The 15,000-nt window shown below is 43.1% G+C and overlaps 1 protein-coding gene across 1 annotated transcript in view; it reads left to right on the plus strand.

Moving 5' to 3' along the window:
* nmnat2 (nicotinamide nucleotide adenylyltransferase 2) overlaps positions 1 to 13,813 on the plus strand; it is a 17,307-nt gene extending 3,494 nt beyond the window's left edge. Inside the window, exons 2-11 of the mRNA XM_079284541.1 lie at positions 2,350 to 2,438; positions 3,225 to 3,292; positions 5,236 to 5,314; positions 8,600 to 8,729; positions 8,864 to 8,944; positions 9,991 to 10,035; positions 10,190 to 10,266; positions 11,604 to 11,705; positions 11,795 to 11,862; positions 13,685 to 13,813. Coding sequence (XP_079140667.1) covers positions 2,350 to 2,438; positions 3,225 to 3,292; positions 5,236 to 5,314; positions 8,600 to 8,729; positions 8,864 to 8,944; positions 9,991 to 10,035; positions 10,190 to 10,266; positions 11,604 to 11,705; positions 11,795 to 11,862; positions 13,685 to 13,787 — 842 coding nt within the window. The 3' untranslated portion in view covers positions 13,788 to 13,813. The remainder of the gene's footprint in view (positions 1 to 2,349; positions 2,439 to 3,224; positions 3,293 to 5,235; positions 5,315 to 8,599; positions 8,730 to 8,863; positions 8,945 to 9,990; positions 10,036 to 10,189; positions 10,267 to 11,603; positions 11,706 to 11,794; positions 11,863 to 13,684) is intronic.
* Positions 13,814 to 15,000: the final 1,187 nt, after the last annotated feature.

The raw sequence follows: 15,000 nt of genomic DNA on the forward strand, positions 1-15,000 counted from the left end.
AAACGAGAGTGAGCATCAGACTGGGAAAAAAAGAGGAAATATGATGAAAAGTATCTGTGTCTGGGCTTCACTTGGATTGGCAACGCAGATTCCCCAAAGCCACAGTGCGTGGTGTGCAGTGAGGTTCTGGCTGACAGTCTGAAGCTCTTATTTACGTCGCCACCTGAACACCAAGCATGCCAGTGCAAGTCAAAAGCCCCTTACATTCTTTATATCCAAATTGGAGGAATTACAAAACAGCCAAAAACAACTGGAGTCTCATTCATGTGTTGGTCTATAAATGACGCACTACGGGCTTCATATCTGGTTACAGAATAGCGAGAAAGGGGCTACCGCACACAATCACTGAAGACGTGAGCTTGCCAGCTGCCAGAGAGATGGTGGAATGTATGATTGGGGAGAAAGAAGCAAAAAAGTTGTGCATGATCCCGGTGTCCAACAACACTGTGTCGCGCAGCATCGATGCTTTGTCCGAAGACATCCTGGCTTCATTAGTCGCTCATTAATTGTAAATTAAATGTGATAATCTGCCTCTGAGCCTGTGCGTGTGTGCTCGCATCCGTATTGCTCTTTAAAAGTGACGCCTTGTGTCACTGAAAGTTATTGAAACTTTGTTGCAGTGTTTCAGGGCGTTTTCACACCTTCAGTTCGTTTGCTTTGTTCTGATTCAGGGATTAATATGATACAATGTTGCAGTTTGTGTTCACACTGCAACATTTAACAGCGGACTAAATCTTGTAAACAAATGCCACGCGCGAGCAAACTGTTCTCTCATTGGTCCGATTCTTATGCGCTATGAAGGCTTAAAAGGCTCTGTTGCTTCTTTTTTTTTTTTTTTTTTATTAACGGGGGGGGGGGGGGGGGGGGGTGCGCGAACCCGGTCGGGATGTAGAAGGGGGTGCGCGGCCTAAAAAGTTTGGGAACCGCTGCTCTATATGAACCAGTCTCAGTGTAGTCCTGATCCTCTATATGAACCAGTCTCAGTGTAGTCCTGATCCTCTATATGAACCGGTCTCAGTGTAGTCCTGATCCTCTATATGAACCGGTCTCAGTGTAGTCCTGATCCTCTATATGAACCGGTCTCAGTGTAGTCCTGATCCTCGATATGAACCAGTCTCAGTGTAGTCCTGATCCTCTATATGAACCGGTCTCAGTGTAGTCCTGATCCTCTATATGAACCAGTCTCAGTGTAGACCTGATCCTCTATATGAACCAGTCTCAGTGTAGTCCTGATCCTCTATATGAACCGGTCTCAGTGTAGTCCTGATCCTCGATATGAACCAGTCTCAGTGTAGTCCTGATCCTCTATATGAACCGGTCTCAGTGTAGTCCTGATCCTCTATATGAACCAGTCTCAGTGTAGACCTGATCCTCTATATGAACCAGTCTCAGTGTAGTCCTGATCCTCTATATGAACCGGTCTCAGTGTAGACCTGATCCTCTATGAACCAGGCTCAGTGTAGTCCTGATCCTCTATATGAACCAGTCTCAGTGTAGACCTGATCCTCTATATGAACCAGTCTCAGTGTAGACCTGATCCTCTATGAACCAGTCTCAGTGTAGACCTGATCCTCTATGAACCAGTCTCAGTGTAGTCCTGATCCTCTATATGAACCAGTCTCAGTGTAGACCTGGTCCTCTATATGAACCAGTCTCAGTGTAGACCTGATCCTCTATGAACCAGTCTCAGTGTAGTCCTGATCCTCTATATGAACCAGTCTCAGTGTAGTCCTGATCCTCTATATGAACCAGTCTCAGTGTAGACCTGATCCTCTATATGAACCAGTCTCAGTGTAGTCCTGATCCTCTATGTGAACCAGTCTCAGTGTAGTCCTGATCCTCTATATGAACCAGTCTCAGTGTAGACCTGATCCTCTATATGAACCAGTCCCAGTGTAGTCCTGATCCTCTATATGAACCGGTCTCAGTGTAGTCCTGATCCTCTATATGAACCAGTCTCAGTGTAGACCTGATCCTCTATATGAACCAGTCTCAGTGTAGTCCTGATCCTCTATATGAACCGGTCTCAGTGTAGTCCTGATCCTCTATATGAACCGGTCTCAGTGTAGACCTGATCCTCTTTAGTAACTGATATTAACTCAAACATTTATGTGACGAGGAGACAAAGCTTTTATTGTGAAAGGTCAAACAAGTTGGAAACATCTGGTTTAATCATCTGGTTTAACGCGTCACGTGTGTGTTGTGTGGAACCTGAATCTACAGCATAACTACGGATACATGTAGTAGAAGTGTAACAGAGCAGAACATTGAAATACTGCAGTACCTCTAAATTGTACAGATGTACTCGTTTACCTTCATGCTGTGTGTTTCTGTGGTTGTGTTTTGCAGAAAAAGCCAGAGAGTTTCTGCACAAATCGGGTCGCTTCATCGTGATCGGAGGAATCATCTCACCGGTGCACGACTCCTACGCAAAACCTGTGAGTCCTTCGTCTTCAGCTTGTAATCAGATTACACCGGCTCACATGAGGAGCACACACACACACACACACACACACACACACACACACACACACACACACACACACACACACACACACACACACACACTCATCATCCAGCAGCAGAAGCAGCTGCAGCTCTCTTGTCCTACTTTTGCTCTGAAGAAACACTCCATATGAATAATGAATGCTGCAGACACCGTTTCTGCCTGTTGGAGATTATTCACATCAGTTATGAGCGCGTTAATAAACGTTCAGATGATGACTCAACATCCTGGCAATCATTTCACACTAATACTCCACACAGGGATTCATGTGTATGTATACACTGTGTACTACATAGACAGTGGTGGAGGAAGTATTCAGATCCTTTACTGCAGGAAAATACTAATACCACAGGGTAAGAATATACAGTAAATGTACTAATACCACACAGTACAAATACCCTGTTACAGTAAAAGCAGCCCACTCTTCCTAATTACTAAATTGTTGAGGTTAATTTTCATGTGTGAACCTGTATGTCACCGTTGTAATGAAGTTTAGATGAAACTTAAAATCGGACAGATATATGAACACCTGACGAAGTAGAAACCTCCTCTGTGGTTGTTCCTGCTACAGTCTCCAGCAGCACATGTTGCCCTGGTGACTCACACAGACCAGCATCGTGTGTCGTCTGATGAAAGACTTCAGTGAAGGCTGGTCTCATGTGTCCTCCTGTCCTCAGAGCAGAAATAACTCCCCAACGCTGTTTATCTGTGTCTGCAGGGTTTAGTGCCCAGCAGACATCGTCTCACCATGTGTCAGCTGGCTGTCCAGTCCTCTGATTGGATCAGGTGAGATACCTCTTCTCTTCGCAAAACGTTTTAGAGCTCTATATGTGAAACTCTGAAGCTAGAAAACCTAGATCTCAAGCCAGAACCACATTGTTGTATCGTCAGATGTTTAGTTGTATCGTGAGATGTTTAGTTGTATCGTGAGATGTTTAGTTGTATCGTGAGATGTTTAGTTGTATCGTGAGATGTTCAGTTGTATCGTGAGATGTTCAGTTGTATCGTGTGATGTTTAGTTGTATCGTGAGATGTTTAGTTGTATCGTGAGATGTTTAGTTGGATCGTGAGATGTTCAGATGTATCGTGAGATGTTTAGTTGTATCGTGAGATGTTTAGTTGTATCGTGAGATGTTTAGTTGTATCGTGAGATGTTCAGTTGTATCGTGAGATGTTCAGTTGTATCGTGAGATGTTTAGTTGGATCGTGAGATGTTCAGTTGTATCGTGAGATGTTCAGTTGTATCGTGAGATGTTTAGTTGGATCGTGAGATGTTCAGTTGTATCGTGAGATGTTTAGTTGTATCGTGAGATGTTCAGTTGTATCGTGATATGTTTAGTTGTATCGTGAGATGTTCAGTTGTATCGTGAGATGTTTAGTTGTATCGTGATATGTTTAGTTGTATCGTGATATGTTTAGTTGTATCGTGAGATGTTCAGTTGTATCGTGATATGTTTAGTTGGATCGTGAGATGTTCAGTTGTATCGTGAGATGTTTAGTTGTATCGTGATATGTTTAGTTGTATCGTGATATGTTTAGTTGTATCGTGAGATGTTCAGTTGTATCGTGAGATGTTTAGTTGTATCGTGAGATGTTTAGTTGTATCGTGAGATGTTCAGTTGTATCGTGAGATGTTTAGTTGTATCGTGAGATGTTCAGTTGTATCGTGAGATGTTTAGTTGTATCGTGATATGTTTAGTTGTATCGTGATATGTTTAGTTGTATCGTGAGATGTTCAGTTGTATCGTGAGATGTTTAGTTGTATCGTGAGATGTTTAGTTGTATCGTGAGATGTTCAGTTGTATCGTGAGATGTTTAGTTGTATCGTGAGATGTTCAGTTGTATCGTGAGATGTTTAGTTGTATCGTGATATGTTTAGTTGTATCGTGAGATGTTTAGTTGTATCGTGAGATGTTCAGTTGTATCGTGAGATGTTTAGTTGTATCGTGAGATGTTCAGTTGTATCGTGAGATGTTTAGTTGTATCGTGATATGTTTAGTTGTATCGTGATATGTTTAGTTGTATCGTGAGATGTTCAGTTGTATCGTGAGATGTTTAGTTGTATCGTGAGATGTTCAGTTGTATCGTGAGATGTTTAGTTGTATCGTGAGATGTTTAGTTGTATCGTGAGATGTTCAGTTGTATCGTGAGATGTTTAGTTGTATCGTGAGATGTTTAGTTGTATCGTGAGATGTTCAGTTGTATCGTGAGATGTTTAGTTGTATCGTGATATGTTTAGTTGTATCGTGATATGTTTAGTTGTATCGTGAGATGTTCAGTTGTATCGTGAGATGTTTAGTTGTATCGTGAGATGTTCAGTTGTATCGTGAGATGTTTAGTTGTATCGTGAGATGTTCAGTTGTATCGTGAGATGTTTAGTTGTATCGTGAGATGTTTAGTTGTATCGTGAGATGTTCAGTTGTATCGTGTGATGTTCAGTTGTATCGTGAGATGTTTAGTTGTATCGTGAGATGTTTAGTTATATCGTGAGATGTTTAGTTGTATCGTGAGATGTTTAGTTGTATCGTGAGATGTTTAGTTGTATCGTGAGATGTTCAGTTGTATCGTGAGATGTTTAGTTGTATCGTGAGATGTTCAGTTGTATCGTGTGATGTTCAGTTGTATCGTGAGATGTTTAGTTGTATCGTGAGATGTTCAGTTGTATCGTGAGATGTTTAGTTGTTGAGTCTGTTGTAAATCAGTGTTTTTGGCTGTGGGGTTTGCTGCAGGGTGGACCCCTGGGAGTGTTACCAGGACACCTGGCAGACGACCTGCAGCGTGCTGGAGCATCACCGCGACCTGATGAAGGTGAGGAGAAGTTTTTCTGTCAATTGTTTCTGTCTCCTGGAGCCAGACTTAGGAGCGGAGCTTGCCGGCAAGCATCTGGTTGCCGGGCCGTGGCACATGGGGCTTGGCCGGGCACAGCCCAAAACAATCTACGTGGAGCCACCGCCCTGTGGGCCTACAGGGCCCTGTGGGCATTAGAGTCGGGTGCAATGTGAGCTGGGCAGGTAAAGGTGGGGTCCTAGGTGTGCCGACCCTTGGCATCGCAGACTAGCTCTCAGGATGTGGAACGTCACCTCTCTGGTGGAGAAGGAACCGGAGCTGGTGCGGAAGGTGTAGTGGTTTCAATTAGATATACAGTAGTGGTGTCACGGATCAGCCCTCACGGTTCGGATCACTTGTGAACCGCGGATCAATGGAGTATTTTTTTTCTTTTTTTTTTACAGCGTAATCATCATAGTGTGTAATAAAGTTCTACTGCTGCTGTTCCTTTTCAAGTAACAAGTCCCCGAATATCAATGCAGAGTGTCAGTGAACAGATATAAAGCAGTAGTGCGTTCAGTGAAGGAGCAGCTTAGAAGCATTTAACGGTGACGTCATGGCGAGCGGAGGAACATCAGAAGCCGCGGCGTCATTTAAGTCGCAGGTTTGGGAACATTTTGTCTTCCCTGTAACGTATAATGACGGATGAGGGTGGTGGACAAAGCGTTACGGTATGTCGGCGTTATTTAAAGAGAGACACACGACAACGGCAAAACGTCGGCATGTCCACACATGAAGAGACACCATCCCGTCTGTCAGCGACGGGGACACTCCGGTGTAGAAAACAAAGGATTTCTAAATCTGGTTAAAATGCTTGAGCCACGCTACGAAATCCACTCACGCACTCACTTCAGTGTGAAGCTGTTCCAGACCTCTATGAGAAGGACAAGACTGCAGAGACCGCTTTCACCACGGCGGAGTGATTCTTAGTCCGGTGCTGTAGACACGCCCCCTCTGTGAGCGTCACACAGACACACACCTGGGGCAGGTGCTGTAGACACGCCCCCTCTGTGAGCGTCACACAGACACACACCTGGTTCAGGTGCTGTAGACACGCCCCCTCTGTGAGAGTCACACAGACACACACCTGGTTCAGGTGCTGACAGAAGCATCAGAGTGAAGCTAGACAGGCCCAATAATATTCCAGTCACCACAGAAAGGTCGACCCTCTCCCCAGACAATGGAGATATTCTCATCTTTTAGAAAATAATGTCACAGTAATGTAACATTATTGTGTATTTGAATGACCTGACAGGAAGTAAACACAGACCCAAGTTGTTGCCGAGCAGTTCAGTTCAGTGTAAACAGTGGAAGCTCACTGGCTGTTTCTTTCTTTCAGTATTGATGAAAGGATGAGGATATCAGAATTGAGTATTCTTGAATGTTTTATTTTTATTTATTTATTTAATTTTGTTTCAAATTGGACATCTTCAATATTTTTGTTTTCATGTAAGACTATAGCCCAAAGTTCTTTGCTTTAAGCGTTCTTGAAGTTCTTTCATTAATAAATGGAAAGCAAAGTTATATTTGTTTCCGGGCATGTGTGGGGATACTCATGAGCCCCCGGCTGAGTTTGGCTGTGTTGGATTTTTCCCTGAGGAACAAGATGGCCTCTATGCGGCTGCGAGTAGAGGAAGTCTCTGACGGTTGGTTGTGCCTATGCACCGAACAGCAGTTTGGAGGACACGCCTTCTTAGAGCCTCTGGGTAGCATTCTGGAAAGGGTGGCGGCTGGGAACTCTATCGATCTGCTGGGGACTTCAACGCTCATGTGGGTAATGACGGAGAAACCTGGAGGGGGGTGATTGGGAGGAACGGCCTGTCTGATCTGGACCCAAGTGCTAATTTGTCGTTTGGACTTCTGTGCGAGTCATGGATTGGCCAAAACAAACGGCGGCTCATACATGTACCAGAACACCTCAAGCCAAAGTCCTATGATTGACTTTGTGGTCGTATCATCGTATTTCTTGGACACTTTGGTGTAGAGAGTTTCAGATATGTTAATTATAGTTTTCATGATATTCCCCATATTGTCACCTCTGTCTGTGATTGAGAGTATAGAGTGGTCTCACCGACGTCACGATCTCCTTAGTTACGAGGTCTGTCCGCCATGTTGGAGTACATACAGATCCTACATGGCGGCGAGTAAACAAGGAAGTGCGGCGAAAATCCCATGCTTTGAATCACTGGATAGTGCATCAAAGGTTCGCTACCTGGTCAAATTGAAGGTTATTGGTAATTTGGATCCCTATACGATGAGTGCAGATGGTTTCAGTGCCGATCCTACTTATCTTCCATCGGTAAACTACGCCAACATCTACGCGTATCTCGTGAACACCCCCAGTCCTTACACAAAAGACGAGTTGCAGTGCTACAAAGGGCTCGACGCTTATAATCAGTTTGTCAGTGGATGGGTCCGAGACGTCAAAGCAACGGTCGTCGAGAATTCTCATCTCGTCATTGGAAGAGTAAATATATACAGATCTGGTCCGATATTTAGCAATATTCAATGTTTACTCAGCGCAAACAGACACGTGTGTTTGTTTACATTGTACGTGCATGTCATTGTGTGCGGTGTGTAGGAATTCACTTTCAACTAACTCCTAACTTCATCCCCCCCCCCCCCCCCCCCACACACACACACACACATATATATATATATATACATATATATATATATATGATCTGACGTTAAACTCATATCACGCAAAGCTGAGGCTGCATCTCTGTGTTTCGCCTGTTGTACACGCTCGACACGTCTCTGGTACCGACTGCTGTCACGGGCCGATGAAGCTTCGGTAACCTTCTCATGTCCAAGTTTAATTTATATTTCCTTTATTAAATACTGTTCACAAACTAATTTGTAAATAAAATCACTGACCACTTAAAGTGATCCGCACATACTCTAGTGTACGCCAAATTCCATTCCTTTATATCTCGAGAGATGCGTGACAGCCATTTCTCGCGACGTCGCTTGGATCGCTCCTTCGTGTCATTTCCTTGATGTGTAATGACCGCTGGCAAACGAAAGAATGATTTCTTGTCTATCAGCTCTGCTGCCACAACCAAAGACAGCACAAAAGTTCACCACCGATAGGTTATGCGACTCAGCCGTGCATGCCAGTGGCTTTGTGTGTACTCCAACATGGCCGACAGCTAAACTGTGACGTCACACGAGACCACTCCATAGTCAGTTTGTTCCATCTCCATTAAAGTGTTGCCGTTATTTGGAGAACGTCTGTTTTATCACAATATTTTTGTTCATCAGAGAGTCACCGGCTGCATTCTGTCCAACGTCAACACGCCATCGACGACTCCTGTGATTGGTCAGCCACAGAACCAGACCCCACCCCCCATGTACCAGAACCACAGCAACATGAATCACAAGCCCACAGCCAGTGAGTCACCTTCCTCCATAGTCATTACTTATTCCCTCCATCAGTGAGGGAGCAGTTATATGTAGCCTCAGCTGATTATTTGTTGATGAAAGTGACTGGAGTCTAAACTTCCCTCTGGTTCTTTCTCTGCTCAGTCAAACTGTGGGGGAAGGTCAGTGAGAGTTTTGGAAAGATTTGCTGCGTCCGCCCTCACATCGAACGCTTCACCTTCGTCGGTAAGTAGAAAAGTACACATTCAGAAAGGAGGGAAACAAACTGCGATCGTCAGCCAGTGACCCTGATAGCCTTGTTAACAAGCTGAGACTCAGAGGTCCTCTTCAACTTTAAAGGCCTTTAGTCCGTCAGTTTTGGAAACCATCATACTAACCAGTTTTTGTTTGTAAAACCCCTCAACGTTTGAAGCTGCATGAATTGTTTTTTTTTTGATCACTTGGCGGCAGCACAAAAACCTGTAAACACAAGAGTGTTTGCAACCAGCTGCCTACTTCTCCATCCAACAGACATGCATACGTAACATACATGAACAGTGTCAATAATTACTTGGAGTTCCTCAGGGTTCTATTCTGGGTCCTCCATATTCAAAATGTAGTTAAAGCCACAATATTCCTTTATTTATTTATGTCCAATAGCACACAAGCTATAAACACAACATCTGACATGCTATCAGTTGAAGTAGCTGTGGCTCATGTTATCAAATAGTTTCTTATCTCCACATCCAGCAGTTTCAACATTCATTCACTCATCAGGAGTCTTTGTGTTCGTGTCACATGACGAATGTCAGTCAACATTCTCTCTATTTTAGCTGTTTTTGGTCTCCACCTCCTCCTGAGGGAAATATCTGTCTCTTTAGCTGCTAAATGCTCACCAGCTAGTCTCTAACTGAGTCTGCTGAGCTGGTAGTGAACACTGGCTTTTTACAGCTTTTATTATGAAACCATGTGAGACTGAACTGGACAGGAAATGTGCAGCGAAACCAGAACAAGAGGCTAAAAGAGGCTAAAAAGCTCTGTCGAGCTGCAGAGATAGTGACCGTTCTCTGTGGGTTTACTACGAGAAACCCTTTAACATAACACGCAGTCAATCGATCCATTCATCCACAACATGACAATATCGATTCGTGCATCTTAAACAAACGTTGCACCTCCGTCAGAGCAAATACTTGTCGTTGGTTTGCAGCACTCTTGCAGTGACACATTGAGACATTCATTGTAAACCCTGAAGGAATATTAAACTCCTCTTGTGTTGTGTTTCGTTGTGTCAGATGAAAACGCTAACCTGGGGACCGCGATGAGATACGAGGAGATCGGTGAGTCGTCTCTTCAGCATCTGAAACCTGAACAGACTCCTGTGTCGTGTCCTCTGGTTTTCCTTCCTGAACTCCTTCTGGTTTGTTTGTATCCAGTAAACGTGTTGTTTGCTGAGGACGTGTCTCTTTCCTCCTGCCTGTTTTTCGTCTGTAGAGTTACGCATCTTGCTCCTGTGTGGCAGTGATCTCCTGGAGTCCTTCTGCATCCCTGGTCTGTGGAAGGACAGTGATGTAAGCACACGGTAGCCCCGCCCCCCACCCAGCATGTAGCCCCGCCCCCCTCGCTCTTTCCTTCGAAACGCTATCATAATAACCTGACAGGTCATTTCGATGGTTGACAAAGGAAATACCTGCAAAAAGACAGCGTTGGCATGCAGCGGTATTCTTCCCTCACACTGCTAACGAGCAGAACATCATGCTAATATGAATGCTAGCCGGTAGCAAGTGAGCATGAAGGAATGAGTAGAATAATTAGTCATTCTATGGGAATTATTTTGAATTCAAAGACAGAACTTTGTAATTTAAGATAATGATTTCACAAAAATATCATGCTGTTGTCATCCCCAACAAGATAAAACATTGAAAGCAGTTTTTAGCTGCTGCTAACACATCACACGTATACAGGCTATAAAGAACCAACCATTGCTAAGTAGGAACAAGAAACCTTGATTCACCCCAAAGCTAAAGTCTGGGATCAGTTAATGTTTGAAGTTGTTCGTTAGTTAGTTCGTACTTTGGTTGTGTAGTGAATAAGAACCACTCCGGCCGTCACTTTTGTATGAACAACCAGAAGTGAAGCTTCACGTTCGGTCTGAACAAACCTGAGACTTATTTTTTACGTCTTTGTGTGTTTTAAACTCGTCCAGTGTTGAAGGAGAACGCTGCAGACAGTGAAGTGTAATGTGGTCGCTCGGGGTTTGTCCACTGACGGAGCTGCTTGTTGGTATTATAAGTGTCTGACTACATTATGGAGAGACGACTCGTTTCCTTCTGTTTGTTGTTGTGTCATGACACTTGTTGCTGGAAGGCGAGCTTGTGGAAGTGACGGCAGATTTCAGAACAAGACTTCTCAGAGCGAGACTCGAAAACAAACAGAAATGTAAAGGTTTTGTTTCTCTGTTCTCTCCATGATGGTGTCAGACTTCCATAACAACAACAAGCAGCCCTTTAGTGGAGCAGCATCGATGGGAGGAGCTGCCGTCTGCAGCCTTCTCCTTCAGTACTGGACCAGTTTTAAAACCACTTGTCCTCATTAGTCACTTGGAAAGAAGAACATGAGAGAAAAGGTTGAAACTTACTGAAGTTGCCCTTTAAGGTGCAGTAATTCAAATGAAAAGGTCCAAGTCACAAAAAGGAGTCAAAAGTTTTGTCTGTAGAAAGTTACAGGTTGATTTGTGTTCAGGAGGAGTTTGTTAACAGCCGGGTCACTTCAGCAGAAGTTCACCTGTGAATCCTGCTGTGACCCTGATCCCGGAGAGTCCAATGAGCTGGATCGATGTGGTCTAACTGCTGGGTAGCGTCGCCGCCTTGAGGACCGACTGAAGGTGTTTTTGTCTCTGTGGTTTCAGATGGAGGTGATCGTGGGAGATTTCGGGATCGTGGTGGTTCCTCGTGACGGAGCCGACACGGAGAGGATCAGGAATCACTCCTCCATTCTCCGCAAGTTCAAGGTGGACATCTCTGCTACACTCTGGTTCCATCCAACGGAGAACAACGTCCTCTTTCTCTTTGTTGATGTGATCTCTGTTCTCGTCTTCAGGACAACATCACCGTGGTGAAAGACGGGATGAGCCACCCGATGTCCATCGTCAGCTCCACCAAGAGCAGGTGATGACGGTTGTTACTGTGAGATTCATCACTGATGGACAGTTACTACTCCACATGTGTGAATGTAGAACGTGTCTTCACCAACACATGTTCTTTAGATGTTCTTTAGGTCTTAGTCGTAGATGTTCTAACTAAACTCTGATCAAAGAGGCAAAGATCATCTGAACAAAAGAAGAGAAGAAATTAGCTGGAAGCTTAAATTTAAACAGGAACAGCTTCCTGTTTGTGTCAAAAGAGTTTCACAATAAAAGCAGCCGAGAACAAGCTGGAGTTAACTTCAGTAAAGCTCTTCTTCAGAATTCACAGTAGAACCAGGAGGTTAGTGTAGAGTTACTGTTGGAACATCAGCTGAACCGATCTCAGTTTAAACCTCTTCATCAATATTTACTGATCAACAATCAAACAGATTCTACATCAAGTTCACCAGGATTCTGTCATGTGACTCTGAATCAGTTCACATGTGAATAAAACATCAGGAGTCTGAATGTTTGTTTCTGTTAGAAGAGGTTTTATTGAAGTAAAGAAGTACATCATCAGCATAACAGCTGATTCATAACTTTTCAATGGTAGTTCATAAATCAAGTATTCATTTTAAACACTGTTGGCTACTGTGTTCTTCCCTTTGGTGTATTTGAACACACTAAAAGTAGCAGATTAACAGATTAGCAGATTAGCAGATTAACAGATTAACAGATCATCATATTAGCAGATTAACAGATTAACAGATTAGCAGATTAGCAGATTAACAGATCATCATATTAGCATGTTAGCAGATTAACAGATTAACAGATTAGCAGATTAGCAGATTAACAGATCATCATATTAGCATATTAGCAGATTAACAGATTAACAGATTAGCAGATTAACAGATTAACATATTATCATATTAACAGATTATCAGATTAACAGATCATCATATTAGCATATTAGCAGATTCACAGATTAACAGATTAGCAGATTAACAGATTAACAGATTATCATATTAACAGATTATCAGATTAACAGATCATCATATTAGCATATTAGCAGATTAACAGATTAACAGATTAGCAGATTAACAGATTAACATATTATCATATTAACAGATTAGCAGATTAACAGATCAGCATATTAGCAGATTAACAGATCAACAGATCATCAGATTAACAGATTAACAGATTAACAGATTAACAGATTAACAGATCATCATATTAGAATATTAGCAGATTAACAGATCAACAGATCATCAGATTAACAGATTAGCAGATTAACAGATTAACATATTATCATATTAACAGATTAGCAGATTAACAGATTAACATATTATCATATTAACAGATTAGCAGATCATCAGATTAACAGATTAACAGATTAACAGATTAACAGATCATCATATTAACAGATTAACAGATTAACAGATTAACAGATCATCATATTAGCATATTAGCAGATTAACAGATCAACAGATCATCAGATTAACAGATTAACAGATTAACAGATTAACAGATCATCATATTAGCAGATTAGCAGATTAACAGATCAACAGATCATCAGATTAACAGATTAACAGATTAACAGATTAACAGATTAACAGATCAACAGATTAGCAGATTAACAGATTAACAGATCAACAGATCATCAGATTAACAGATTAACAGATTAACAGATTAACAGATCAACAGATTAGCAGATTAACAGATTAACAGAGGGATCACATGTTCCTTCATGAGCCAAAAACTGAAACAGAGCTGAAAACCTGGTTGTTGGCGGTACGTGGTTGTTATTGGACAGTGATGAAGATTAAATCTAAAATGTAATAATCTGAGCCCCCCCCCCCTCTCAGACTGGCCCTGCAGCACGGTGACGGCCATGTTGTGGACTACCTGAGTCAGCCCGTCATCGACTACATCCTGCAGAGTCAGCTGTACATCAACGCCTCCGGGTAGAGACGACAACCTGCATGAGAACAGGGAGAGTGGAGGCGGGGGGGAGGAGGTGGGGGGGCTACCTATGACACCATCTATATAAATATAACACCCCCCCCCCTGAAAAAAACAACTTAAACTTCCTTCTCTGTCTTCTGTGTCAAACATATACTCTTCTTTGAGCTTCTTCCACTGGAGCATTAGTGTCCCTCCTTCTGTCTGTGTCATGTGACGTCATCATCAGGAAGGGGGTGGGGCCTCTTGGGATGAGAGGGGGGGTGTTGGAGGTGAACCCCTCAGGGCTGCAGGCGTGTCATTGATGTATTTGTCCACCTGCGATGGTGACGGCAGTGTTTTCCTCACTCTTGTTTGTGTTCTGTCTTTATTATAATAAAGTTTCGGGGGTGCATGACACACACAGCCAGGCATGCTCAGTGAACCCGGGGCAGATGGGTAAAAAAAAGGTAAAAGGTCGAGGTCATCGGGCCTGATGCAAGAACGGACACGCATGAACAAGTCTCAAAGTCTCCTCATGTCAGCGATGTTGTTTCAGAGTGAAGTGGTCCTTTCTTCATCTCAATTAAGTTTAATTAAACCAAAATATAACTAAACTTTAGACAATCATTCAAGTAGAAAAACGTCAAATGTAGTTAATAGAATTGCTGATATTATGTTCACTGAACTTTTTGCATCCAAAGTGAACAGCAGCTGATGAAAAGATCTCCTGAATCCATCGAGGAAAGCTCACAGTCATTTTTAATACACACTTGCTATCGTGCTAACACAGATGCTATCGTGCTAACACAGATGCTGTCGTGCTAACACAGACGCTATCGTGCTAACACAGACGCTGTCGTGCTAACACAGATGCTGTCGTGCTAACACAGACGCTATCGTGCTAACACAGACGCTGTCGTGCTAACACAGACGCTGTTGTGCTAACACAGACGCTATCGTGCTAACACAGACGCTGTCGTGCTAACACAGATGCTGTTGTGCTAACACAGATGCTATCGTGCTAACACAGACGCTGTCGTGCTAACACAGACGCTGTCGTGCTAACACAGACGCTGTCGTGCTAACACAGACGCTGTCGTGCTAACACAGATGCTGTTGTGCTAACACAGACGCTATCTTGCTAACACAGACGCTGTCGTGCTAACACATACTGTCGTGCTAACACAGATGCTGTCGTGCTAACACAGATGCTATCGTGCTAACACAGACGCTATCG

This window comes from Melanostigma gelatinosum (genome assembly GCF_949748355.1).
Source record: "Melanostigma gelatinosum genome assembly, chromosome: 15".
Classification (NCBI taxonomy): Eukaryota; Metazoa; Chordata; class Actinopteri; order Perciformes; family Zoarcidae; genus Melanostigma; species Melanostigma gelatinosum.